This window comes from Ictidomys tridecemlineatus, chromosome 12 (assembly GCF_052094955.1).
Source record: "Ictidomys tridecemlineatus isolate mIctTri1 chromosome 12, mIctTri1.hap1, whole genome shotgun sequence".
Taxonomy (NCBI): Eukaryota; Metazoa; Chordata; class Mammalia; order Rodentia; family Sciuridae; genus Ictidomys; species Ictidomys tridecemlineatus.
The window spans coordinates 34,067,100-34,094,519 of NC_135488.1; the positions used below are offsets into that span (position 1 = coordinate 34,067,100).

A 27,420-nucleotide genomic window follows, 5' to 3' on the forward strand; every position below is an offset into this window, starting at 1 on the left:
ATGTAATACTGAGTCTCCCTGTTCATCATGCTTTACCTCAGTGTCTTCATCTGGGAACAGGGATGACAGTCCTCCTAACATCGAGCGGTTGTGAGAATGTATGAAGGCTTTGGCAGTGCCTGGCAGAGTATGAGAACGCAGTCAGTGTTGGCCAGCACTGTGCTTTGGATAGGTGCCCCACGGCCCATGGGTCAAGGCTTGCTGCCAGCCTGGGGGCTATTGGGAGGTGGTAGGACCTGGAGCTGGGGCCTAGTGAGGGGAAGTTACATGGCTGAGCCACACCCATGAAGGGATTGTGGGACCCCAGCCCCTGCCTCTCTCCCATCTACTTCCTGGCTGCTGCGAGGTGACACATCACGCCACCATGTGCTCCCCGCTCTGATTCCCTGCCTTGCCACTGGCCCCAAAACAGTGGAGCCAAGCGACCATGGATTGAGACCTCTGAGACCAAGAGCTAAGCAGACTTTGCTCTCTGCAAGCTGCTCATCTCAGATCTCTTGCAGTGGGAAGCTGCCAGCTCCGTCAGGAAGAGTAGAATGACATGATCTTAGTTTAGTGGGAATGAAAAAGTCGGCAGAATCTCATGATCACACTTTTTGGTACCACCAAGAAAAAAAGATTTTTGCTATCCCAGTATTTGAAGTAGAATATGCTCTTGATCTTTAATTCTACTTTATATCTGCCTGTAACAGATATAAACTGCATTAGAGTATGTCACTCCCTTCCCATTTACCTTTACTTTACCCCTCATTTGTGGCCGGGTTGGTAGGAAGGCAGTGCAGAACTTGGTGCCCATAATCCTCTCACCCTGAGCATCAACTGGCGCCTTAGTAAGAAGTGCTGTAAAGTGTATTGCAAGTGGGCAGAGAGGGGCTGCTTGGTGCATCAGTGCTTGAGCAGATCACAGTTAATGCTGTGAACTTGTGCCCGGGAACTAAAAACCCAGCTCTCATTACTTAAGTAAAAAGGTGACAGATTATTGATATTATCTTATCTTTTGCAACAATATAAATTATTTAAATGAAAAGGCTTGTGATCATAAAGCAGAATGTAAAGTTTAGCTAATTGAAGCTGTTCTTTAAAAATAAAAATACAGAATGCCAGTTTGTTTATTCACAATCTGACCTTTATATGTGAAATAGATTTGAACAGTCAGACCAAACATTCTTTGTCAATGCATCTAAGAGCCAAAGAGGAGGTAGCTGGGTGACATTAATGCCAGGTATCTTGGTTGTCATGCTAGGGTAACTGTCTTCAATTCCACACATCATATGGGAATGGACCTGGAGACTAGAATACAGTGATTCGAGGGTCAAGTCATATATTTTACCTGCTAGTACTAGTAGTCTTTCATTGAAGTTTTTAAGTAGTTAAGAAAAAATGCAAATATTTCAAATATAACTTTATGCAGAATTTACCTGAAATAACTGGGTTTGATTTTGAACAGACTATTGAAACTCTGTGTATGTATATCCATGTAAAAGTTTTCCTTTTTGTATTCTATGTATATCTTCTTAAGCTGTATTTTACAAATGATGCTTTGGAAATGGATTTGTACTACTATTAATAGGTTTTTGTGTTTTTCTTTCAGATTAAGTCAAGGCCAAGTCGTGTTTCCTTGATCCTCACCCTGTGGAGCTGTAAGATGATTCCTCTCCCAGGAACGAGCATCCAGGTGCTCAGCAGACATGTTCGCCTCTGTCTGTTTGATGGCAGTAAGGTAAGCTCACTGAGTTGAACCATCTCACACAGGATGATGGAGAAGCCCTTGTGTGTACCACACATTAAATGTGGAGTGCACTGTGTGTGTGAGTATGTGGTACCACAGTGGGTTAACCCTGGCTCTTCAGTGTGTGATGTTGGTACACAAACAGTTAACCCATTTAGGCCTTAGATTTCTTCACTTATGAGAAGGACTGGTACCTGTCTTCTAGTGTTGTGTACAGTTCAGTTCTAAGTATAGAGTACTGTATTTTTGAAAATGCAATGTATATCCAGTTCCCCAGTCAAGATATGGAGCATCGCCATCTCCCGTGAGGTCTCCTGGAATCCTTTTCTGCTCTGCTCTTCCCTGATTCCTAAAAGACCATTTTTTACCTAATACCAAATGATAATCTGAATGACTTCTAAAAAAATAGATGATATGTAGCTTAAGTGGTGCTTAGGTAGAAATTCGTAGCTTTAATTACATATACTAGAAAGAGGGAAAGTTTAAAATCAGTGATCTAAGCTGGGAACTTAAGAGACTAGAAATTGAAGAGTGAGTTAAACCTAAGAATGTAGAAAAGAGGAAATAACAAAGAGTAGAAATTAATGAAATAGAAAACAGGTGGACAGAAGAGAAAATCAATGGAGATGAAGGTTGATTCTTTGAAGAGATTAATAAAATTGAAAGATGCCCAGAAAGACTGACCAAGATACTTAAAAAGAGTGAAAGAAAGCTGGGCGAGGTGGCACATGCACACCTGTAATCCCAGCAGCTCTGGAGGCTGAGATACGAGAATCACAAGTTCAAAGCCAGCCTCAGCAACAGTGGGGTGCTAAACAACACAGTGAGACCCTGTTTCTAAAAAAAAAAAAAAGGGCTGGGGATGTAGCTCAGTGGTTGAGTTTAATCCCTGGTTAAAAAAAAAAAAAAAAAAGAAAAGAAAAGAAAACAAATTATCAATATCTCCCATTGAAATAGAAACATCATTACTGATCCTGCAGACACTGAGGACAATAAGGGATATTATAAGGAATTGTATGCCAGTAAATCTGACAACATTGATGAAATAGATAATTTTATAAAAAACCATAATTTACTGAAACTGACATAAGAAGTAATAGAAAATTTGAATTTCTCTTTTAAAGAAATTACAACTTCAATTAAAAACTTCCTACAATGAAAACTCCAAGTCTTTATGGCTTCACTCTAGTGACTTCCTGCAAACATTTAAGGAAGAAATAATACCCATCTTATGCAAACTCTTCCAAAGAATAGAAAAGGAGGAAACATTCCCTAACGTATTTCCTAAATCTAGGAACAACATGACACCAAAGGATGACATTACAAGACCAGTATCCTTCATGGATATAGAAACTAAAATCCTAAACAACATTCTCAAGTTGCATCTAGCAATTTATAGAAAGGACAGTAGGTCACGACCAACTGGACTTTCTCCCCATGTTCAGATGTACACACCTGTGCATGCAGCATTGGACATGCGAAATTGTAATGTTATTTCATCATATTAGTAGACAAGAAAAAATCACGTGAACATCTCAATAAACAAAGAAAAAACATTGACAAATTCCAGTGCCCATTCACGAGTTTTAAGAAATTCCCTACAAACTAGGAACAGGTGGGAACTTCCTCAAATTTATAAAGAACAAGAAAAACCTAAATTTCTATCATTGACAGTGAAATGTAGAATTCTTTTTTTTTTTTAATCTAAGATTAAGAACAAGTCAAGGATGCTAAGAAATAAAAAGATAACTCAATTTTTTAAATGAGCAAAAACTTGAACAGACCCTTCAAAAAAGAAAACATGAGAAACCAATAGGCATATAAAAATATACCTAACATGTAATACATTATTAGGGGAATGTAAGAGTTACAGTGAGAGATCCACTTAGATGCTCCATACAAGAAGCCCACCTTAAATAGAAAAGGTAAGTTAAAGGGAGGAGGGTTCACTATTCAAGATATTAATGTCCAGCTGGGAATGTGGCTCTGTTGTTGAGTGCTTGCCTGGCATCTGCAAGGCCCTGGGTTCAACTCCCAGTGCATTAAAAAAAAAAAAAAAAAATGTCAAACAAAGTAGATACATACCCAGTCACCCCATGTTAGAGCTTCAAAATACATGACCTAAAAATTGATGGAACTGAAAAAAGAAATGGGAAAAGCCACCATTATAATTGGAAACTTCACTATTGTTCTCTCAGGAATATAGAACAAGCAGACAGAAGATGAGAAAGGATATTAGGAATTGATTAACCTATTGACAAACTAGGTAGGATCAGTATTGAGCAGCACTTCACCTCTAAACAGTAAGAAGCATGTTGTAAGTGCATGTGGAATATCCACCAGTCTACACAGGTGGACCTGGGTCAGAAAATAAACCCCAACAAGTCTAAAATAGAGTTGAGAGCCAGGTATCGTATGGCCTTTGAGCACATGAGATTAAGCTAGATATCAGTAACAGAAAGATCCGTGGGCAAAGTCTTCAAATGCTTGGAAATTAACAGATTTCTAAATAATCAATGAGTCAAAGGGAAATTAGAAAATATTTTGTACTAATCACAAAGTGGAAGTGAAACAGACAGTCTGGTAGATGTCAGCTAAAGCCTAGTTAGAGGGGTTCCCAGAGTGGGTGGGAGCCGCAGAAGAGCTCCTCACAGCCTCACCCCCTGAGCTGAGGAGCCCCAGGCCTCCATGGGATGTGCAGGCAGAGGCCCTCTGGGGAGGGGACTCCAGGGGGAGCAGGGTGGCCGCCAGTGTGGAATCCTGACAGGGAGTGTCTGGAAGGCAGGCAGTGTGAGAAGCAGTGCGCGTCTGTCCTAAAAACAGCAGAGGGCACTGAAGGAGGTGACATGATGAGATTCATGTTCTAGAAAGATCTCTGGCTCCTCTCCGAAGAATAAATAGAAAAGGTAAGTTAAAGGGAGAAGAGGGCAGCCAGAGGGGACTCAAGTGGACCACTGGGGGCAGGGCCATGGCACAGCATGGCAGGCAGAGGACAATAGGCATCATCTTGAAGAAGCAAAATCTGGATCCAGCTTGCTTAGGATTGCCCCTGGCGCTGGCATTTGCACAACATGGGACCTTGACCTTGCTCTCAGGCTCCTCCTCTTGTACCTCCTGGGATCAATGAGAGCAAACTGGGTTATTATAAGTAAAGCATGGAGAACAACACATGGAGCATAATAAGTGCAACCAAAAGAGTGATGACTATTACATCTTGGGTGGAGATCAGGTGGGGGGAGATACAGGAGGCAGGAATCTGCGGGATTGGTGGTGGGCTGAGTGTGGAGGATGGAGGAAGAGCAGGTGTGGAGCGGGCAGTAGGTCTCAGACATCCACCCCTGGATAGACCATGGTCACACGCACACAGGTAGGGAGGCCTCCGGGAGGACTGCGTGTGGCGCTGCCCTGGTGGTTTTCTTCCACCTGAACTTGGAGTAAGGGTGACCACAGGGCTAGTGTGCACAAAAGCACCACCGCAAACGGGCCAGGAGGTGTCAGCAGTGACCAAGAAGAGAGGACCTGCTGTACTCTCCTGTTCTCACATGAGAACCGAAAACAAAAACTAGAATTTCACTTTAATAACAGAAAATATGGGATTCATTTATATCCAGATCCTAGAAGTTCATTTATGAAATTAATTTTTATCAGAGTTCGAAATCGAGAAGTTTTACATTACCTTTAATAGTTAGAAAAATGCATTATTTGCTCTTTGAAGGCTTCTTTAACAAATCTAGCCTATTACAAAGGAAAGCTCTGTTGTGGAGCCTGGGCAGCGGGAATCCAGGACGCCCTCCCAGCACCCACCGTCCTCGCAGGGCAGGTGCACCCACACCTGCAGCGTCGGGGGGAGCCTCAAGCCTCTGGGTCTGCTGCCTGCTTTTCTTTTTTGTTTTATTTTCTAGGGCTGGGAGGGAGCCCGGCTTTGTTCTCTCTCCCTGTTGTCCTCTGTTCTCTTTCCTCCTTCTTGCGTGTGGCTTATTCGTTTCTTAGAACTCCATTCTGAATTGTCCGTGGTGTTGAGTGGTCTCTCTGGGTGGCTTCCTGGGTGCTTGCTGTAGGTGTCATTTTACACACCCAGCTAATCACAGTGACCACAGGCAGTGTTCTGGTTGGAGAGAGAGAGGCAGAGACTGTCCCTCTCTCTAATTCTCTTTGTCCTCATTCACTCACAACTGACTTGCACATTTCCTCTACATACACTGAAACCACATCATCCAGTCTTACAATTTTTGCTTCAACCATCAACTGAGAAAATTAGTAGTATTTAGTCAGATCTTTACTATTCCCATTGATCTCCTTCCTGATGTTCCAAGATTCCTTCTTTAGCTTGTCCCTTCTGTGCAGAGAGTGTCCTTTAACCATCCTTTCAGGGTGACAGATTCTGTTAAACTAGCTTTATCTGAGTATCTGTCTCTCTTCCTTCCTAAAGGACCTTTCCATTAGATGTGGGACTCTGGATTGACAGTTCTTTTCATCTACCACTTAAACACCGTGGTGCCACCTCTTCCTGGCCTCTGGTTTCTGCCGAGACACCCACTGCCATCTGAGTCATTCCCCTGGCTTAACCTGGCTGTTTTTCTCTCTTGCTACCTTCAGTGTATTTTTTTTTCCTGTTTACTTTAGAAGTGTGGTGTACCTGGCACAAACCCTTTGGATCTCCCCTGTTTGGAATTTGCTCAGCTTCTTAAATCTGTAGGTTTCTGTCTTTGGCTTTTAAACTCCTCTCCTGTGGGACTCTGATGACACAAGTGTTAGATCTTCTGTTTTAGTCCTCTAGGCTTCTGAGGTTTCTACCTGAAGTGTCACTTCCTCTTCTAGTAAGCATATCTCAGATATTGAGTATTCACTTGATGTGGTTTATTACTGTAACAAGGGCACGAATCTGAATCTATTTTATCAGCTCCTTCATTGTTTTATTAATAAGTATTGGGACCATTGTTTTCACTGTTTGAAAAGTTAGATGCATACTATATTGGATGAAGAAGGAAACCCAGATCTTACAGAACTGCATGAAATAAAAAATGGAAGCCCCTCCTCTCCCTCTGCCCTGACCAATATAGCCACTGGTAATTATCTGGGACTCAGAAGGGTGATGTTTCAAAGAACTTCCTACAGCCTGATCTGAAATCGGAAAATCTTTCAGGTCCTGAGCAACATTCACACTGTGAGGGCCACGTGGCAACCCAAAAAGCCCAAAACCTGGACCTTTTCTCCCCAGGTAAGAAATGTGCTGAGTAGCAGAACAGGAAACACCCTGCTTTCCTCCTAGGCGACCAGCAGTTAAGACCTAAGACGAGGCTGTGGAAGCATCACATTCAGCACAGAGCACATGGAGCCACATGTGAACCCTTAGATTCTTTACTGTTCTAGGAGGACTTTGATTAAAGTTATTTGTGTTTCTGACTCACCAAGGTTATAATTCCAATGAATCATCCTATTCATTGGATTTCAATTTTAGGAAATGCCCATTTGATGAAAAATGCAGACAAGAAGATAAAATTTAGGAAGTGAAGTGTTTTTCAGAAATGGAGTCTTACAACTGCACTAATGACAGTTGTGTTTTCCTCTGATGAAATGAAAGGTGCCGCCTAGGGAACCAGTACACTCCGGACTGTCAGAACTGGGATGAGGTTAAGGTTTCTACCACTGAGTCAGTCTCGCAGGGATGGATGCTAGTGAATCCAAGATGTCTCTCTGTTCTTTTAATAATACAAATTGTCTGTAGTTCACCTACTTCCACCCCCAGGTTTCATTACTTGAGTGTTTACTTCCCTCCCTCAACTAACTCCCTTTGTTACTGCACCCTAATTACCCTTCTCCTAATAAAGATCTTAACACAAATGGGGGTTCCTCGAGAGGGCACTGGCTGTGAGTGAGGCCCGCAGCTTGCTGGGTGCCACAGGCATCCTTGCTTGACTACAGCACAATGCCTGAAAGTGAGCGTGGCCTCCTGACCTCCTGACCTCCCTGCCTCCAGGGAGTCACACCACATATCTTTGGATCTGTCATTTCACAGTTCTGTGACGCACAGCTGTGTGTCATGCTTTCTCAGGATATAAAGGTGAGCTTTGGGAGGAATAACCAAGTGCTTGTCACCTTCCTGAATGAACTGAGGTATCCGTTACGTGCCCACTTCTTCCTAGTGCATGAGGGTTTACTTGTATGTCAGTGGGGAAGAAACACAGCTGCAAATAATAAGAATGCTCTCTACTTAGGATGCTCTAGCCACGCACAGGCCCTTGGGTCCCTGGTTTATTCAATCCTTAGAGTGGCCCTGTGGGGTGGGCACTATGGATTACTCTGATCAGGCGGGCTGTGAGGATATGGGTCTCCAAGCGCTTTGGGAAACACAGAGGAGAGGGAAGTTAATTCTAGCCCTTGAGCCTCAGGAGGTTTTGTAAAAGAAAACTAGACCTCAAAGACGGGGTAGGGTTTTATAGGCAAGAAAGGGAGGATGTGCTGTGTAGGGAGAGGGGTGGGAGGAGCCCAAGGGGAGGGGGCCTGTTCCAGGCAGGCATCAGGAAAGCCCAGCAGACATGTGTGCCCAGCCACTCAATTCTGTTTAAAAGGAACAGCGATTGGCATAAAAACCTTACAGCATATGCCAAGTGGGCCTCGAGCACCTCGGGGTGGTTTGCCGCACAGGTTGTATGTTAGCCCTGCTCGGAGAAAAGTAAGTGAAGAGAAAGGTGTTTCCCTCAACAAGGGAGCTGAGTGTGTTTACCAAGTCAGTGGTGTGGATGGGTCAGTCCGTCTGCTCTTAACTTTCCTTAAGAGACCTTTGTGGTAATGCAGAGGCACAAGCCTTATGCCTTGGACGGGGCAGAACGCCCCTTCCCACTGTGCTCTGTGGTCAGTAACCCACGTTTCTTTATCGTTCCAGGTCACTGGCATCTTGCCATGCTTGCTCCATGGTGACTGTTTTATCAGGTCCAATTCTTCATCTCCAGACCTGGGAATATTATTTGAACTTGGAATTTCTTATATTCGCAATGTATGTCAGACGCAAGACAAATGTCACTTTATAATATACCAGTTAAAAGGGAATTGGCAGGCTGGGTGCCATGGTTCAGGCCTGTGATTTCAGCAACTCAGGAGGCTGAGCAGGAAGATGGCAAGTTCAAAGCCAGCCTCAGCAACTTTGAGAGGACCTAAGCAACTTAGTGAGACCCTGTCTCTAAATAAAAAATTCAAAGGGATGGGGATGTGGCTCAGTGGTGAAGCACGCCTGGGATCAGTTCCCCCCCAAAAAAAAAAAAAAGTGCTGGAGTGTGTGTGTCTGTGAGTGAAGTCCTGGAGGGTTTCCCTAGGTGGGATTTTCATCTCTGGTGGAGCGAGCTGGCAGTGCTCATGATTCTTATGCAGTGCTGCTTTCTCAGTGGCATTTAAGGTGAACAGGACCTGCTTACATGTGTAGCACCAGTGAACGCCAGAGCTCCTAAAGAACGGAAATTCAGAACAGAAGGGGTTTTCAGAAAGTGATCAGAAGCACCGTGGCACTCCAACCCCGGGACCCAGTGCACCTGGCCCTGCAGTCAGCAATTCTTATTGAGAGACCTGGCCAAGTGGCGGTTCTGTGCAGGGAACACCAGAAGCATGGTGTCATGTGAACTGCTGGAGCCGAGGCGTGGCCATGCTAGCAGCCCTCCATCTCCCACCCCCTAGCAGCATCTGAATGCAGTATAGGAACCCGGCCCCTCGTAGCCCAGAGCCACCACAGGTACCCTGTGTACTGCATCATCCCGTGTTTCTTTAGGACAAGTAAACCCAGGGGAGTCGCAGATGAGTCAGAGCAAGGAGAGGAGCAGCCTGGAGCCAGGCCCAGTGGCCTCTGGCAGTGGACAGTGGGGCAGACTTCCAGGTGTCAAGGCCTTTGCATGCTGAATCCCCACAGTCCACTGCAGGGAGACAGAGCTTGCTGATTCAGGAGCACCCATGTGCCTCTGGGTGATGCCACAGGAAGTGCTCAGCTCCTGAGGCACCTGTTGGCACATCAACAGTTTCAGGGATTTTCAAGGGCAATTTTGACAGAAGGTGAGCATCACTTAAAGTGCCACCTCTGCTGTACCATGGGACCCACCACGTTTCATTTGATTTTCTGGGGCAGAACTGCTTAGCCCTAAGCGGGGATACTGGCCTTGTTCCTTTCAGGGGCTTGCATGTGCTTATAATTTGACTCGTTCAGATGTTGTTTCTCAGACTTGTTTTATTTCCTAGTCAACGGGTGAGAGAGGAGAGTTGAGTTGCGGCTGGGTGTTTCTCAGGCTCTTCGATGCCAGTGGCGTTCCGATACCAGCAAAGTAAGTGCTCTGCGAATTCCTAGCAGTTGTGTGATTTTGTAGAAGTTCTTTTTTTAGGATCAAGGAACTCAGGTTTGTTCTGTTGGCATGTCAACAGCTTTTGGGGCGAGGGCTTTTAATGTTGATTTTAGTGTTGTATAAAGTAGTGTATGAAAGCAACACACACACCCTCACCCAGAGAGGGAGAAGGACACATAGGACATGTTCTAGAATATGCTTGCACTGTCTGCCTGCTGGGACTGTTCCCTGAAGTACTGGCACATTCCACCATGCTGAAAACAGTGCAAAAGCTAAGTCCAGGATCCCCAGGTCCTCTGTGAATCTGTGTAGGACATTGAAATTATAGCAGTTTTTTTAATATTTATTTTTAGTTGTAGTTGGACACAATACCTTTATTTATTTATTTTTATGTGGTACTGAGGACTGAACCCAGGGCCCCACACTTGCTAGGCAAGTGCTCTACCTCAGCCCCAGCCCTCCTGTAAGCAAATTTAAACTTTAAAAGCACAGTGCAAGCCAGAAGCAAATATCATCATGCATACCACAAAGTTGGAATGTTATTAGCCCTAACGTAAAAAGAGCCCTTGAAAACTAATAAGTAAAAGATCATCTGAATTTGTATTTATTTATTTATTGGTTCCAGTGATTGAACCCAGGGGTGCTTAACCACTGAGCCACATCTCCAGCCCTTTTTATTTTTTATTTTGAGACAGAGTCTCGCTGAGTTACTTAGGACCTCACTAAGTTACTGAGGCTGGCTTTGACTTGTGATCCATCTGCCTCAGCCTCCCAAGTCACTGGGATCATAGGCATGTGCCTCCTCACCCAGCTCATAAGAATTTTTAAATGGGGAAAATAAAGATCTAAGTCTAGGATATAAACAGGACATTCACAGAGGGCTACAGATGGACAAGCAGTAGGGAGGATGGTGATCAAGATTCTAAATTTGTCATTACGGAAACTCAGGGTGCTGGGTCCCACACTGCCTGTATAACAGGAGGTATGTGCCACAGTATCCAAATTCCCCCCACCTTTAATCTGGGGGAATAATTCCTACCCCACAAGCTCCTGGTGAGGATTAACTTGGATAACATGCCCTGCACAGCCTCCTTACCACTGAACCCTAGTTTCTAGCCTCATCCTAGCCGAAGCAGGAGGGGTGCCCCATTATCAGGAGTGAATACAGAAACTCAAGTTTCTTATGATTCTTTAAAAAATATGTTCAGGGTTTTCACTTATACTTAGAAGAAAAAAATAAGGAAACATCCAAAATTCCACCTTGGCAAAGTGAGGTCCCAGTTATATTCTAGGAGGTGGAGCTCGGTTGATAGGGAAGCATTCTGATGTGTATTGTGAGGCACAGGGTGGGTGACCATATTCCAGACAGGGCAGGAGACTTACTGAACTAGGGGGAAGGACAGAGGAATTTTTCACTTTTTACGTGTCCTGTCTATGCCATTCCAACATTTTTCTTAAATATTTATTTTTTAGTTATAGGTAGACACAATATTTTTATTTTTATTTTATGTGGTGCTGAGGATCGAACCCAGTGCCTCATGCATGCTAGGCAAGTGCTCTACCTCCAAGCCACAACCCCAGCCCCCATTCCAACATTTTACAACGATCTGTGGTACTGTTTTATTTTAAAAATCATATAAATTCATAATGGCTTAATTTCAAATATTGATTCAACACATTTAAAAACAGTAATTACTTGCTATTAACAAGTCATTCAAGTCAAAACATCTTTATTTTTATTTGTTTATTTTTATGTGGTGCTGAGGACCGAACCTAGTGCCTCACGTGTGCAAGGCAAGTGCTCTACCACTGAGCTACAGCCCCAGGCCCATCTTAATAACAAAAATCTTTCTCATTTTCATATAAGTACATTTCCTGTGTTGATGCTTGGGACAGAGTCTCTTTGCTGAGATGACACCCCATGGAAGGGTCAACACTGTCATTCTCATCCATCAATGAGACATAATTAGAATGAATACATTTGTGCTAAAAATGTTTCACTTCTGGTTCAGGTGTCTACGGAATGCCCGCCATGCGCAGCCATCATAGTATGTTATTCCTTCACAGGACTTACGAGCTCTTCTTGAATGGTGGCACTCCTTATGAAAAAGGTGTTGAAGTGGACCCTTCAGTGTCCAGAAGAGGTACTGCAGTGGTGCGCTGCCTTCTGTCAGCTTTCTGTCACTGTGACAACGTACCTGAGATAATCAACTTCAGAAGAAAGAGGTTTATTTTGCTTCACGGGTTTCCGTTTCTTTGAGCCTGTGACATCATGGTGGGAGCACATGGCAGAGGAGGCCTGTTCATCTCATGGTTGCCAGGACTCAGAGGAAGGGTTGGGGTCCAGTATCTTCAACTGACCAGTGTCCTAGCCTCCTCCCATAAGGCCCCATCTCTTAAAGGTCCCACACCTTCTCCCTCAGTGCCACAGGCTGGTGACCAGGCCTTTAATTTGTGGGCCTTTGGGGAACACCTCAGATCCAAACCGTGGCACCTCCTTTTCCTTAAAGATGAAACAAATGGCAGAGGCTTCAGAGAAGGCAGCCGTATTCCAGTAAGCATGACAGTTTCTACTTGGATTCCCATGTTTTAAGATGTGCCATTTGGTGATGTGATCTTAGTCATTTTTATCTCAGTGATTGTTATTTTGGTAGCACATGTAAGACTATAATGTTGAAAATCGTGAGAAATGGGGCCCTGCGTTAGTTCTGTCGCTGAACGCTGAGCTGATGCTGTGGCAGGTACAGAGTGAGTGAAGCCGGCTGCCTCAGAGATGGCCCATTTCAGGGTCAGGGCGTGTAGGCATTGAAATTGTGACATGCATGCCACCTCACCCTCCAGCCACCCTCCAGGAAGATGGAGCACCCGTCAGTATGTCTGTTGGCCAGGGGACACCAGGGAAGGGAGTAGAGGGCAGCACAGATGGGCCCTCCCCCGGGAAGCTGTGGGCTGACGGCTGGAGCCCCCTCGCACACCTCAGCCCTCCCGTCCTTGTGTGGTCCAGGACACCAACCCTGGCTGCTGCCCCAGTGGCAGGCTCTCTCCTCCTTGGAACAGGAAGGAGTTGGGGTTTGGGGTGCAGGTGCTTCTTCCTGGGGCCGCATGTGCCCTTCGCCCTTTCCCTGCGTGCTGCTGCGGCTATCTGCCCTAGTGGCTGGGGGTGCTGTAGGGAGGCCCCAGATTGCTGTCACCGCCAGGTCTCTTCTGACAGCCGGAGGGATGTGGGCGCCTCCTGCCTGCTGTAACCACCAGTTGTGCTGACCTGTCACTTAATAGTCTTACCAAACGCCCGCTCCGAGCGCTGACAGCTGTGGGTCTGTTTCTGTTTGACAGCGCAAGGCAGTGTTTTCCAGCAGATGATGACCATGCGGAGGCAGCCTCAACTCCTGGTGAAACTGAGGTCTCTCACCCAAAGGTCACGGAGCATGCTCAGGTGCGTCCAGCTTCCCGGGCAGTGACCGCGGGGCACTCGGCCCCAGGTCGCATCTGCCTTGGGTCCCCCTTGCTTGGCTGTCTCTTGTCAGTTACTTTTTCCCCCATTAATTATTTTTGCCAAAGAGCAGAAGAGAAATAGAAAAATAATAAAGCTTAGCATCATTTACTATTCTTTACCACTTAGCTCAAGTGACAGACTTGGTAATAAATCTTTCAGCTACTTTTGAACAAATGAGACTTACCAATGCCTGGGCCTATCTTCAGGGAAATCTTTTTTTACTTGTTCTTTTTGGTTTTATAGGACAGGAGAATGTATTTTGACATATCCTACTTACATGGTGTGGGACTTCCCATTCTTGTGGTTGTACATAGTGTGGAGTTCCACTGGTCGGGGGTTCATATATGAACACAGGAAAGTGACGTCCCACTCATTCTGCTGTCTTTCCTATTTCCAGCCCCTCTCCCTCCCCCTCATACTCTTTGTCTAATCCAATGAACTTTTCTTCTTCCTTCCCCTCCCCTTATTGTGCGTTAGCATCTGCATATCAGAGAGAACATTTGGCCTTTGGTTTTTGGGGACTGACTAGCATATTTCACTTAGCATGATAATCTCCAGTTCCATCCATTTATTGGCAAATGCTATAGTTTCCTTCTTCTTTAGGCTAAGTAATGCTCTTTTGTGTGTATAGATACCACATTTTCTTCATCCATTCATCTGTTGAAGGGCACCTAGGTTGGTTCCATAGCTTGGCTACTGTGAATTGAGCTACTATAAATACTGATGTGGCCAAGTCACTACAGTATGAACTTTTTTTTTTTAATCTTAGGTTTATTTAGGTTTTACTTGCATGCAGTAAAATTTATGATTTGGGGGTTGCAGTTCCTGGAGTTTTGACAAATGTACCGATCACGTGACAATCACCACAATCCAAAGAATATTCCCTTTGCTCTCAAAGGTTCTTTTGTGTCCCTCTGTTGTCAGCTCCCAGCTCTGGACTTGGGGAAGCACTCCTCAGTTTTTTTCCCCAGCACTTTGGCCTTTCCCAGATGCCATAGGTGGACTCATGTGGCCTGCGGCCTGCAGCCTCTGAGTCTGGCGTCTTGGACCATCATACATCTGAGGCTCGTCCACGCTGTTGCCTTTGTTAGTGATTTGTTCCTGTTCATTCTAAATGGTTACTGCTGCATTTGATGGACATGCCACCATGTGTTTATCATCCTCTAGTTGGTGGTCATTTGGGTTTTTCTAGGTTTGGGTAACTATAAATAAACCTGCTCTAAATATTTGCATACACGTTTCTGCGTGTGTGGATGTGAGGCTACCTACATCTCAAGTAGGACTGCCTAGCAGAGGGTTTGTTGTTACATCTGGTGTTGGTCTGGCTGCTTCCCTGAATGCCTGTGCCATTGACCCTCTCCCCCTCTCTGTGCACGGGTTTCAGTGATTCCGTGTTCTTGGCAGCATGTGGTATGATTTTTCTGTTTAGATCAGTTTAAAAAGTGAACAGCAGTTTCTCACCATGGTTTCATTTGCCTTTTCCTGGGGAGATCCCAGAGCTTCCAGTTCTCACTGGATCCCCTGTAGTCATGTAACCTTCTCTCGGGGTTTCAGTAGCTGCCTCTTTAAAATGGGGATAATAGCAATGTCAATTCCCTCCAGCTGTAATGAGGTTTAATTGAAAGCAAGTATATAAAACACTTAGTCCATATTTATAGTCCCTGGCTATACAGAAACACAGTGGTGTTGGCTATAATTATCTATATCCTAATTATTTTATATCCAAATAAATGTCAGTGCACACCAGGTAGATACATGCTGCCATTTCCTGAAATTTGTTCAAATGAAGAGGACTGAGGAATTTAAAACAGATGTTAACCGATTGGAGGGATGAGAGGGCCTTCCTCCAGGTCACACAGGGGACAGGAGACGGTGAGCCTGATGCAGGTTGGGGAGCAGCAGGGGAAGCAGACTGAGTGGTGGCTTCCGCCCCTGGGTCAGGGCCTTGCTTTAAATATCCCCTGTTCCTTCTCCAGAGCTGACAGGTGCTTGTCATCACACACGGGTGTTGAGTCTTTCAGTAACTGTTAATAACGTGCTCCTGGGGATTAATCTCTCCTTACCTGCCCCGCCTCTTTTTTCTTTTCCTGGATATTCGTGGCCCTTTTTTTGGCAAATCTTTTCTCAGAAAATTGTGTTTTTTTCCCAGTGTGAGGAGAAGCAGCACAGTAGTGGTCTTTGTCAGGGGCCAGCCGGACCCATGGGGCCTAGTTCTCCCTCTTGCTGCTGCTGCCAGCCGCTCCTCCGGGAGCCCAGGGCACCCCCGCAGCCCTGTCAGCACAGCGCTTCCGGCAGTTTCTGTGGCTCCAGATACTAGCTTTTAGGTCCCTTCACCATCTCAAGGTCAGGTTTGACTGTGGTACAGGGGGTGGATAAAACTAGGAGCACTCTTCTGTGTGTTGGCTTACTAAGAAGGGCCCTGGGTCCTTGTCCCCAACCTCAGGGACTGAGGCTCTCGCTTGAGTGTAGTGCACACGGGCACCCAGACCTTTGATATCAGAGCATGCCTCTCAGGCGCCCTGCTGCTGCCGCCCCTGCCCCTTACCCAGACTTGGGCTGTCCTGGCATTGCCTCTGCACATGGCGGGATCCTGCCGTGTGCGTCCCTGGTGATGCTAAGGGTGGGTTTGGGCACCCTGCTGTTGTGACCCAGGGACAGGCTGGCTCACCGACAGCAGGCCATGGCAGTGAAACCAGAGGCCCTAGGCCTTTCCAAAGCCGTGGACCATGGGCTGCGGTGTACATAGGCCAAGGTCAGGGGCTGGATGTGAACTTTAGGATGTGGCTGCCCTGCCTGAGCACCTGGAGGGGCAAAGGCAGGACTGACCCAACTGGGCATCCTCACCACCCATCCTGCTACCTACAGAGAGAAGGGAGCGAGTGTGGCACCTGCAGCCCTCCCCTCTCTTTCCAAGGAGCATCCACCTCCAGCCCCACCTGCCCTGCCTACCAGCTCCACCTTGGCTCCGCCACTTTTCTGCTGTCAGGAGACAGGAGGGGACTTTCCAGGACGCCAGCAAGTACAGAACAGTGGAGCAGCAGCGCCAAGAGCAGGAAGCCCAGTATCTGTCTCAGAGCCCGTTGTCCCCTAGGGCCCTAGCTGCCCCAGCCCACAGCCTTACATGAGTGTAGCCTGTGGGTGTCAGGAGACCTTGAAAATGCGGATGAAGCTGGGCAGACCCGTGTTCCCTGGAGAGAGCTCCAGGGTCCTGCACAGGGGCCCAGCAGACTGTTCAGGGAGCTGGCTGGGCTGGGACAGGCTAGGGGGCGCTGTCAACGTGGCAGGGAGCACACAGGTGTCTCAGGCTCCCCAAGGCTTGGCTTTCTGACTCTGGAGCTGTTTCAGATCTAACTTAGTGCTCTATATTGTTTAGCCTTCTCTCAGGGTTAAATAGGAATTACCTTTCTCGTTCTGGAGCTCTTGTACAAAGGGTTCAATTTGCAGTGATCAGGTTCTTAGCCCCTTAGGGGAGGGGAAGCTCTGAATTTGAACTCTGAGTTCTGAGCACCAAGAAGCGCTGGCCTGTAGAAGCAAGCTACGTGCACGTGTGTGTGGCAGTGCTAGAAATGGACTTCCCTTTGCCTTTTTGATGCATTTTTTCCTCTCTTTTAATGCTGTTATATTATTGCTAAAAATAAATAGGATATGGCCTACCTGAGGCCCATTCACCCCAATCACAGCACCTCTGCCACCAGAGACTGCTGGTCCCCATGTGAGGTCAAGAGGATATGTTCTTACTTCTTCAACTCAGCTAGCCTTTGGTGACACAGAACTTTCTGGCCATCTTAGGTTTGGAAAAATCAAGAGGTTTTTCTAAAGGAATTAAAAAAAAAAAACAGGTAAGCAGCATTGCCTCATGGAGTGGGAAGGTGCCAGAAGGAAAGGCGTGCCCACTGTGGGAGTGCCCTGCCTGCCAGACAGATGAACAGGGAGGTGGGCAGCAAACAGCAAAGGAGCGGGTGAGAAGGAAGGAAGGAAGGAGGGCTCCACCCTTCCCCTGCGCAGCACAGCGACCACTTACTCAGCAGCAGCTGGAACACAGGCCATGGGGGCCTGGGGCAGAACAGCCTCTGGAGTCGCAGCATGACTGCTGAGGGCACATGGGGCACTGAGGCTGCCAGTCTTCGGCTCCTAGGTCAGGAGTAGACATGGGAACCTGAGTGGCTTCAAAGAGGGCTGAGGCTGCTCCCGCCTGGAGGTGGGGAAAACTGGCCTGCACCATACCTTGATGCTTCTGGACAGTGGGCAAGGTGCTGCTCCAGTTCCCAGGAAGCTCAGGAACGGGGATCCCCTCGCTCAGGCCAGCCCAGGGTCACGATCACCGTTTCCTTCCAGGCAGCTGGAAGCCTGAATGTGGCCCCTAGGATAATTGTTCTAAAACTCTGGGGTTAAGATAGAGGATTAATTTATAAAATTAAGATTTCTTAATTTTATATATTTTCTTATAGGAAAGCATATAGTTGGATCTCATTTTGTATCCATTCTGACAATCTGTGTCTTTGATTTGGGGGGTTTAATCTATTATAGTTAAGGTCATTGCTGGTCGGGGATGGGGATAGCCTTAGTGGCAGAGCCCATTCCCAGTGTGCCCAGGCCCTGGGTTCCAGCCCCAGTAGCATCAGATAAATGAATAAAGTGGTCGCTGGTGGGCGGGCCTTGCCCTGGGCGGTTGTTCTGAGTGTCCTGGAGGTTTTGTCCTGATTTCCCCCTCCTGCTTCCCCTGACGTTGAAGTGATTTTTATAGTGACACAGTTGGTTCCCTTTCAGTTTCCTTGGTGTCTGTTCTGGAGGTGGTGTCTTTGTGGTCACCATGGGAGTAGTGGGTCATATCCTAAAGTCACAACCATCTATTCTAAACCGATACCAACTGAACTTCAGTACTGAGTCTTCTGTCCGCCCCGAGTCCCTGCCCCATCTCGGGCCCTGCACCAGGCCTTCCACGCCACCTTTAACCCACCCAGTTCCTTGAAATGAAGGTAGCATGCTCATTCCACAAACGAGGAAATGAAAGCACAAGGAGAGAAGTTAATTAATCCACAATCAGGAAGTGGCCAAGTCAGGATGCCACAGGCCTGTTCCACCCCCGTGTCCCACCCTGCCCTGTCTGATCTGGCATTTCCTCTGCACTGGAAGCCAGGCGTGGCAGCACATGCCCTGTTACAGCCTGTAGCTCCCTAATCCCCTGCTCTCCAGAACATGTATTTGATGACTTTTTACTTGACCTTTGACGTGGGCATGTAGGCCAGCATAGGGACTCAGAGCTGAGACTCCAAAGTGTCACCTAAAATACAAGTTGTCTGGAATTTAATGTGGCCAGCTGGAGTGGAAGTTTCACCTTTAGGTTGTTAAAATGTTTCCAGTAATGAAGCAAAACTTGCAGCCTCTTCCTAGAGTAATTACAGTAAAAAGCCCTGTTGGCTGGCCAGCCTAGGGGTTGTTTAGTGACTGCCTCTTTGTCCTTCCATAACAGCCTTCTGCCAGAAACACTGATCGGAGGGATGTGCTACGTCCACCTGCTGATATTTTATCGACAAATTCTTGGAGATGTGCTCCTCAGGGATAGGATGAGCCTGCAGAGTGCTGGTAAGGGGCCTGCATGGTTTCCTTGTGTGTTCGTGCTCTGTGCCCCTGAGTGTGTGTGACCCGTGCCACCCTCTGTCTTCTGCCTGTAAATGTGACATTGGAAACACCATATTAGAAGTGCTCCTGGCCCTTCTTTTGTGGGACTCCTTCAGAACACTGAACTTCGTGAGCTCAAGTGCATGTAAATTCTTCTACATATTCTCATTTTAAATTCCGGAGGTTGGAGATCCTAAAACACATATTTTCTCTTTCTGTTTCTGAATCATTTGTTTTTGTTCCATAAGTTCTCCCCACATCTTTGGGGGATGAAACCAGAATCACCCCAAATAGCTGGTTCTTAATGCATGAAGTGTAAGTGCCAGTGGAATAAAACCAGCGCATTCAGTAAAAAGTGTTCTGGGTTCTGGGCGCTAGTTTTACTTACAGCTTCTTTAAGTTTGAATTTTTTCCAAGTCCAATAATTTTAGGAAATCAAGTTTCTTACATGAATGAATGAATTGACAATGAGAGAGAAATGTGTTACCAGAATTGCCTCTAAAAAGAAAAATAGTTTAAATTTATTGGATAGCCTTTGAACTCATTAATAAATGAGTAAGCAGATGTGTCCTGTCCTGTGTGCCAGACATGATGCTGGCCCTGGTGAGTGACAGAGGCATGGCTGCCCCTCAACCCAGCAATGCAGGGGTGAGCCTTTCCGCCTCCACAGGAAGTGCTCCGGAGGAAGGAAGTGTGGAGAGGAGATTAAAAGGGTCCCTTCTGGGGAGACGGGTAGCGTACCTGAAGGCCCAGGCAGGAAAGCTGCAGGAGCTGAAGGGACACCAGGGAAGGCAGGCCAGAGGGGACAGGAGAGTGAGTGAAAGAGCAGCCTGACTCCTGTTAGACAGAGTCCACACCCAGGGACTCACCACCTGGTACCTGGCAGCTCAAAGTCAGCAGCCATTTTTTAAAAAATATTTATTTATTTATTTTAGGTATAGATGGACACAACACAATGCCTTTATTTTTATGTAGTGCTGAGGATCAAACCGGGTCCCACCTGAGCCACAATCCCAGCCCCAGCAGCCATTTTTAAGCAAGGCCATACGCTAAGGGAGGATCATTAAGCCTGTTGAGTTTATTTTAATGACTCTATAAAAACTTCACAAGTGACACAACTTCTTTTTGTTTTTGTTTTTTGATACTACCACTGAGCCACATCCCCAGCCCTTCTTATTTTTTATTTACAGACAGGGTCTTGCTAAATTGCTTAGGGTCTTGCTAAGTTGCTGAGGGTGGCTTTGAACTTGCGGTCCTCCTGCCTTGGCCTGCCTGGTTTCTGGGATTACAGGCATGGGCCACTACACCCAGTGTGACATGACTTATTAAAGAGAATGAGGCTTATTAGTCAGTCCCTCCTTCGGATGAGAAGATCACTCAAGATGGCTGACTGCATTTGATCATCAGAATAAGCATAATAAGATCAAGAGGAGGGGTTTTTCTTTAGTGAGGACACAAAATTATAGAATAGATTCGCTCTTTCAGAAGCCCCTCTGTGTATCAAGCGTCGCTGCAGCAGTGGTGTTAAGAGGTGGGACCTGGAGAAGTGACCGGGGAAGGTGCCCTTAGAGGAGCTCAGCGCAGGGAACGTGCCTTCCCCGCCCTCCCGCCTTTCCCACGTGGGCCCCAGCATTCCTCTTCTACAGAGGAGCAACACAGTAAGAAGCTGGATACCAACTGCTGGTTCCTTGCTGGTGGACCCCAAGGACTCCTCCAGAGCTGTCGGAGGTGACCTGCTGCTGTTGCAGGAGTCGCCGGGCCCAGGCACCGGACAGCAGCAGGGACATTAGGCCACAGTGCATGGGGCCTTGGCCAGCTGCCTCCTATGCCACCCTCCTGTGGGCCATCGGTGCTGTGGTGCTGTCCTACACGTCTGTAGCCGTGGGGCCAGGCCCTCCAGTTCTGGATCCTTCCAGTTTCACCCACCACCACCCACTGGCACCTACCCAAGGCTGGGGTCCTTCCCAAGGACTGGAGTCACCCTGAGCAGCGGCTCCCCCTCCTTCCCCTGGCATTTCCTGGCTCCTGCCCGCCCTCCGGGAGCAAGGCTACCTAATTGGAAGTTCCTCTTGCCAGGCCACTCTCATAGGAGGAAGGGGTGGAAATGTGAAAGAAACCCCAGGAGAAGAAATAAACTTCCCAGCCTCCCTATTGAGAGCCCAATGACCCTCACCCTAGCAGGAATCGCTTTAAACTCCCTGAAACAGGACAAGGGGGTCGGGGGCACCACATTAAGCCTCCTGGAGGTCAAGGTGTGTGGCGGGTGTTAACAAATCATTTGGCCCAATCATTTAATGTGAGTGTTTTTAGATGCAGGGCAGAGAGGTGCATTGACTCTGTGCTGTGTCTTTCAGATCTGATTAGTCATCCTATGCTGGCCACCTTCCCCCAGCTCCTGGAGCAGCCCGACGTGATGGACGCCCTCAGGGTGAGTAGACGGTGCCCATGCACCTGCTGGCTTCGCTTTAGTGAGCTCTGTCACCTAGCTCTGTCTCCCAGGACTGTTCCGCTGTCAGGGTAAAAGCTCTTGCCAGGCTGCCCCCCCTGACCCAGCAGCACGAGGTGCCTATGGTCCCTGTGGCATTTTTGTGCCTGCTTCTTTCTGGGCTTAACATGACCACCAGTGACATCTTTTAGAACGCTTTTAAGCGGAAACCCACCAGCTGAGTTCTCAGAGGCGAGTCAGGGCACGCGGCACCCCTGAGGGCCAGTCCACACGTCTAGAACAGCAGGGACGTTAGGCCAGAGCACGCGACATCTCCAGTGTCCAGTGGCTTTGGCCTTAAGAGATGGCGGGTCCCCATGGCTCAAGCTAATATGTCAGGATTAACAAACATTAGAGGACCCGTGTTCATGCCAGGTGCTGCCCAGAGCAGGACGGTGCCCTGGGCCATGGCGACTTAAAGAAGGCAGCAGTGCTTCATTAAGGAGCTCTGGGCTGGGCCAGCTGGGATCTCAACTCACGAGGGCAGGTGAGGACACTGAGCAGACATTCCAGGCAGGAAGGAATCAGTGGAGAGTATTCTAGAGGAGAGCCGTTTTCTGGTTTGGCACGCTGGGTGCAGGCCAGGGAGTGACGGAGCATGGGCCAGGTCGCGGACCCAGTGTGGAGGGCATGGGTACAGGAAGTGGTTCCTGCTAGGCTTGTGCTGCAGGTGGACTCCTCCTCAGCCCATGTGCAGGAAGGAGCGGCCGGGCTCTGGGGACTCAGTGGCTAGGAGGGTGGTCAGAGGGCCTGACAGCAAAGGTGGAAGGCCTCGGTCATCCCTGGAGATCTCTAGACCTGCAGCTGACTGTGTGCTGACTGGTCTGGGGTGGGGGAATAAGAAGATTCTCTTTGGGCCTTTTTCAGCAAAAAGGTCATGGCTGTGGCCACTTGCATGGTCCCCTGGGGCTGTACTGAACGGTGCAGTGTTGGTCTTGCTTCCCTCTGAAGTCACTAGCGCCAGGCAGCTTTTCACTGAGGGCTGGGCCTTTTTGCCACAGGAACGTCTCTGTTAGGGGGACCTCAGAGCCAGGCTAGCCGACGGCTGCGTGTCCTTGAGAAGCAGATGGTTTAGAAACGTGCAGTGACCTGACTGGCCCCGGAGTTCATCAGGGCCAAGCAGGGCTGTCACCGAGGGCTAGCTGGGTGCAGCCAATTAGGCCACAGGCTGGGCCACGGAGCACACACGGAGAAAGCCATGCAGTCTGTTGCGACATAAAGGAAAAACACCTCGTTTGGGACACACTGGGTATGTGTAGGTGGTGTATCCCCGGAGAGAGCTGCGTGCGTGTGTGCACGTTCTTGTGCAGGTGTGGGTACATGTGGTTACGTGTTACTTACACACGGGGGAGGTCTGTGAGAACATCTGGAAGATGATGCTCCAGGAAACTACCAGTGATGGCCTCTGGGTCATGGGTCATTTTAATCTGTATTTTCTTAATTTTTCCATAGTGAATCTTTGATAAATAATAGAAATGGCAGAGTGTTTGCACCACACTCTCCAGCCTTCTGCCCTGACCTGTTAGTGTGACAGGATAAGCAAGGCTTCGCCAGCCGCCCACATGGGCCTGGCTGGCTTCTCACTCATGGACCCTGCCCAGCTTGGGTCAGCGAAGACCCTGCTCCATGGTCCCCCAAGAGTGCGGGCTGGCAGAGGCCCACCCTGAGGGCATCATCCAGAACTAGAACAAGCAGCCTCCTCTGCTGCCCATTGTCCCTGCAGGAACAGGGAGAGGACGGAGGGAGGTTTGTCCTTGGGATGTTCACAGCCTTCGCCCTGAGGGTGCCTGGGCCAGCACTAGTTCTGTGGGCTACCCGACTTGAAGGGAGCCGGGGGCAGGGGCTTCTGTCTGCTGCAGAGAGGAAGAAGGGGCCTGGTGCAGAGCAGGGCTGCAGGAAAGAGCTGACCACTGGCTGCTGCTCAGTGAAAGATGGCACAGGATGTCACCAACCACAGGCAGAGTTTACCGCAGAGTCAGTCTAATGCTGCTCAGTGATATTCACATTAACCCATATTGTCTTCAGATTTACATGATGAAGTGTGTGTACATCTTGATGTATTTAAATAAGTGCAGTTTTGATAGGTTTTTTGTTTTGTTTTGTTTTGTTTTTTTTGAGATGGGGACTCATTAAGTTGCTTAGGGCCTCACTAAATTGCCGAGGCTGGCCTCAAACTTGCAATCCTCTTGCCTCAGCCTCCTGAATCCTGGGATTACAGCTGTGCACCACTATGCTCAGCATGTGATTAGCTTTTAATAATAAGAATGGCGCCTGGCCTGATTAGTAAAGTATTCTGGCTCTTTAAGGGGCCTCTTCAGGCCTTTGAGGACCTCCAGGCAATGGTGAATAGTCAGTAGTGTGGGGAACCATGGTCCGATGAGGCAGTGAAAATTGAGCACTCCAGAACCTTCTCACAGTGGCTTCATCTGTGATCACCCCTGGAGCAGCCTCTCTGTCATGGAGACTCTCTTTCCTGGCACCCGTATCCATGAGCACCCCAGAGTCTCCCTCCCGAGAACGGGTACTGCCTGCAGGTGTACCACAAACCAGGCCCTGGCAGGGGAAGCCTCCTGCACCCAGGCCGGGAGGCAGCCCTGAGGCTGGCCGTGCTCCATCCAGGCTCACCAGCTGCCAGGACTGGGGCTGGGAACTCCAGTCCATACCCCATGGGATCTTATTTCTCTAAAGGAGCTTTTGTGAAGCCTGTGGGCAGGCTGGGAATATTGCAAAACTGCTTCACTCTATCTCCCCCATCCATGGGCATCGCATGGGAGCAGGACTGTGGCATCTGGCAGTGTTTTCTCGCTGATGTCTTACCTTGGAAGCTCAATGCTAGCTCACAGCCCTAGCCTGTGGCAGTGCAGACCGCACGGCATGTGGCTGCCGCTGGTTCTCTTAAGTTGGTTCTGACCTATGAGAACTGAGCTCCTGGGGCACCTTGCACACCTCTGCCGTGTGGGTCTGGTACCTGGTGATTAGCAGCAGGTGCGTTGGGTCATTCCGTCACTCCATACTGTTCTTAACCCTGCCCGTAGGTTCCCTCAGAGACAAGCTGCAGAAGTGCTGTGGGGACACGGGACTGACCTCTTTCTGTTCGCTTTTCTAGAGTTCGTGGGCTGAGAGAGAAAGCATGTTGAAAAGATCGGAGAAGGTAATGTGGTTTTTATACTGACTTCGTATTTGCAGCGCTGTTGTTTGCATTCAAGTAATGCCTCCTCTTTTTTTTCCCTATATTTGATTAGTTGTCAGTGGACTCCATTTATTTGTATGTGCTGCTGAGGGTGGAACCCAGTGCCTTATGCATGCCAGGCAAGCGCTCTGCCACTGAGCCCCGCCCAGCCCCATAATGGCTCTTCTCCAGCCAAGTGGCCACAGTGGTGCTTGCTGTCCGTCAGGGAAACTGTGTCACTGTGGTCACAGTGCACATTCCAAGAAGGGTGTGCATGATCGGGTCTGAATGTGCAAAGGCATCTCAGGTCACTGAGTCTCATTGAAATGAAGGAGTTTCTGAACCAGCCCTTCTGGCTGGCTCTCCAATGTTCCTTACTTTTAAAAGTTCCTCTAGCTCTCAATCCCCATAGTAGAGAAAGAGAAGGAGCCAGCCTAAACTGCATCACATATCGGAAATAGTATTTGCTCTGCCTTCTGTTGAGTGGTAATCAGCACGTGGGACTTGCAGTGGACAGTGGACCATGGTGGGGTTTGACTTCTGTAATCCAGGATTTGGCAGCCTTTTGCTTTGGGGGATTGGATGGAACCCAAGGACTTAACCACTGAGCACATCCCCAGCCCTTTTTATTTAGAGACAGGATTTCACTTAAGTCCTTAGGGCCTCGCCAAGTTGCTGAGACTGGCCTCACACTCGCAATCCTCCTGCCTCAGCCTCCCAAGCTACTGAGGTTACAGGTGTGCACCACTGCGCCTGGCAACAAACTTTGTGTAAATAGCCAGATGGTAAATATTTCTGGCTTTGTAGGTGTCATAGCCTCTGTCAGGACTGCTCAACTCTGGGTGGGGGTGAAGCTCATTTGTAGAGCACTCACTTAGCACGTGTGAGGCCCTGGACTCAAAGCAGCTGCTCCACTGTGCTGCAGACGTGGCCGCAGACAGGGCACATGTGGCTGAGTACCCTGTGTCCCTGTGAAGAGCGAGAAGGCTGCTCGGACCTGCAGTCCATGGTGGCCAGTTCCTGAATGGAGGCGGTGGTCACCTGCAAGGAACGAGGGATAAAGACACGCTAATGCCCCTAAACCCAGGGGTCGGGGTCGAGACATTGTCCTGAGTCCCATAGGACTACCCCAGTGCTCGCATGGGCACAGTTGGGGACACATTGTGGGCTCTGCTGCATGTGACAGCTCTGCCCTGGGCCTGCTGGGCCCTCTGAGACCCACCGCAGCTGGTGCTGGTACGCATCACTCTTGTCACTGGGAGCTTTTGACACCCTCAGGACTGAGGGCCCCCACCCCACCCAGGCATGGCTGCAAATCTTGTCCTGGGGTCTCCTTTCTCTGGACCCCATGCAGGACACGGCCATCCCCACCACCAGGGCATGACCATGGCTCTGATAGGCTGTGGTGGAGCCGAGTCGACAGCTTTGCTGTGTTTGGTTGTCTAGCCTGGACCATGCCCTGTCCCCCATCCTACCGCAGCACCCTGGTCTCCGGAGCCCTGGAGGCTTGGGCAGGGCCGAGCTCCCCTCCTTGCCCACCTTGCTCCCTCCCGCTCCAGGCGGCTGCACCCCCTGCCGGGCCCCAGGGCACCCTCCACCCCGCCCCTAGGTGGCTGTCGTGCCTCAGGTGCAGCGAATGGGCCGTCCTGGTCACTTGTGGTTTTGGCATTTTCCCAGAGAGACCCTGAGTGCCTGAAGGCCACCTTCCTCCTGGTCTACCAAGACTGCGCGTGGCCGCTCCTGTGCTCCACGCTGCTGCCCCCGCTGCGCTGGGCAGAAGAGGAGAGCGAGGGGGCTCGCTGGAGGGCCATCGCTGACTTCCTCAAGCAGAACCAGGAGCATGGGGGCGCCCTGCGCGCTCTCCTGTCCCCAGATAGGGCCCACCAGCCTTTCGACCTCTCAGAGCAGGCCTATGACTTCCTGGGCGAGGTAAGGAAGCTGTCGGCCTGACCCAAAGCTGTCAGCAGAGCCAAAGGCAGCTGCCCATGGGACTCGGGTCTCACCCCCTTTTTGGGTACAGATTGTGTTTTTAAAGAAATAGTTATATAATTTGAATAGGTTTTAAAACAATAAAATAAATTTTTTAAGAAATACTGTCGCATCTAAATTTGAAGACTTTAAAAAAAAAGTTGGCAATGTCAATTTCTATAAAAGCAAGATTTTATCAAAAACGAAATTGATGACCATTTAAGAAAGTGAAGGGACAGTGCACTGGGCAGGAGAAGGTATTTCCAAGCCACATAACTGATAAGAGTTTAGGATCCAGAATACATAAAATGTATGATCGTTGCTACTAAAATTTTTGTTGTTTGAGAAATTAAGTGTATTTAAGCACTTAATTCTGTCTGATATTTGAATGTTATTTATTCCTAATTAGGTACAAAAGCAGAATCGTTTTTTCCTTTTCAAGTCAGCATAGTAAGTGCTCTGTCAAAAAACAAGAAAAAATCCTTCCAGCCTGGTCCCTTTAGAGAACAGAGAGGAGTTCATTCCGTCTTGTGTTTTGAGTGAAATTGTGACTTCTGGTGGAAGGTCCCTAGCCTTTGCTGTTAGAAGCAGGCAGTAGCAGCCGGCATTAGCTGAGTACCTACTGTGTGCCTAGCGCTT

At 48.3% G+C, this 27,420-nt stretch overlaps 1 protein-coding gene across 9 annotated transcripts in view; it reads left to right on the plus strand.

Annotated features, from left to right (window-relative positions):
* Positions 1–26,904, plus strand: part of Nphp1 (nephrocystin 1) — a 47,456-nt gene extending 20,552 nt beyond the window's left edge. For 4 of the 9 annotated variants that reach the window (XM_078028389.1, XM_078028391.1, XM_078028392.1 and 1 more), the window contains 10 exons: positions 1,592–1,720; positions 6,873–6,947; positions 8,613–8,723; positions 9,947–10,029; positions 12,115–12,191; positions 13,381–13,480; positions 19,011–19,123; positions 21,514–21,587; positions 24,751–24,795; positions 26,491–26,904. In XM_078028389.1, coding sequence (XP_077884515.1) covers positions 1,592–1,720; positions 6,873–6,947; positions 8,613–8,723; positions 9,947–10,029; positions 12,115–12,191; positions 13,381–13,480; positions 19,011–19,123; positions 21,514–21,587; positions 24,751–24,795; positions 26,491–26,763 — 1,080 coding nt within the window. In that variant the 3' untranslated portion in view covers positions 26,764–26,904. The other 5 variants (XR_013428685.1, XM_078028390.1, XM_078028394.1 and 2 more) reach the window with 5 other exon arrangements.
* The last annotated feature ends 516 nt before the right edge of the window (positions 26,905–27,420 follow it).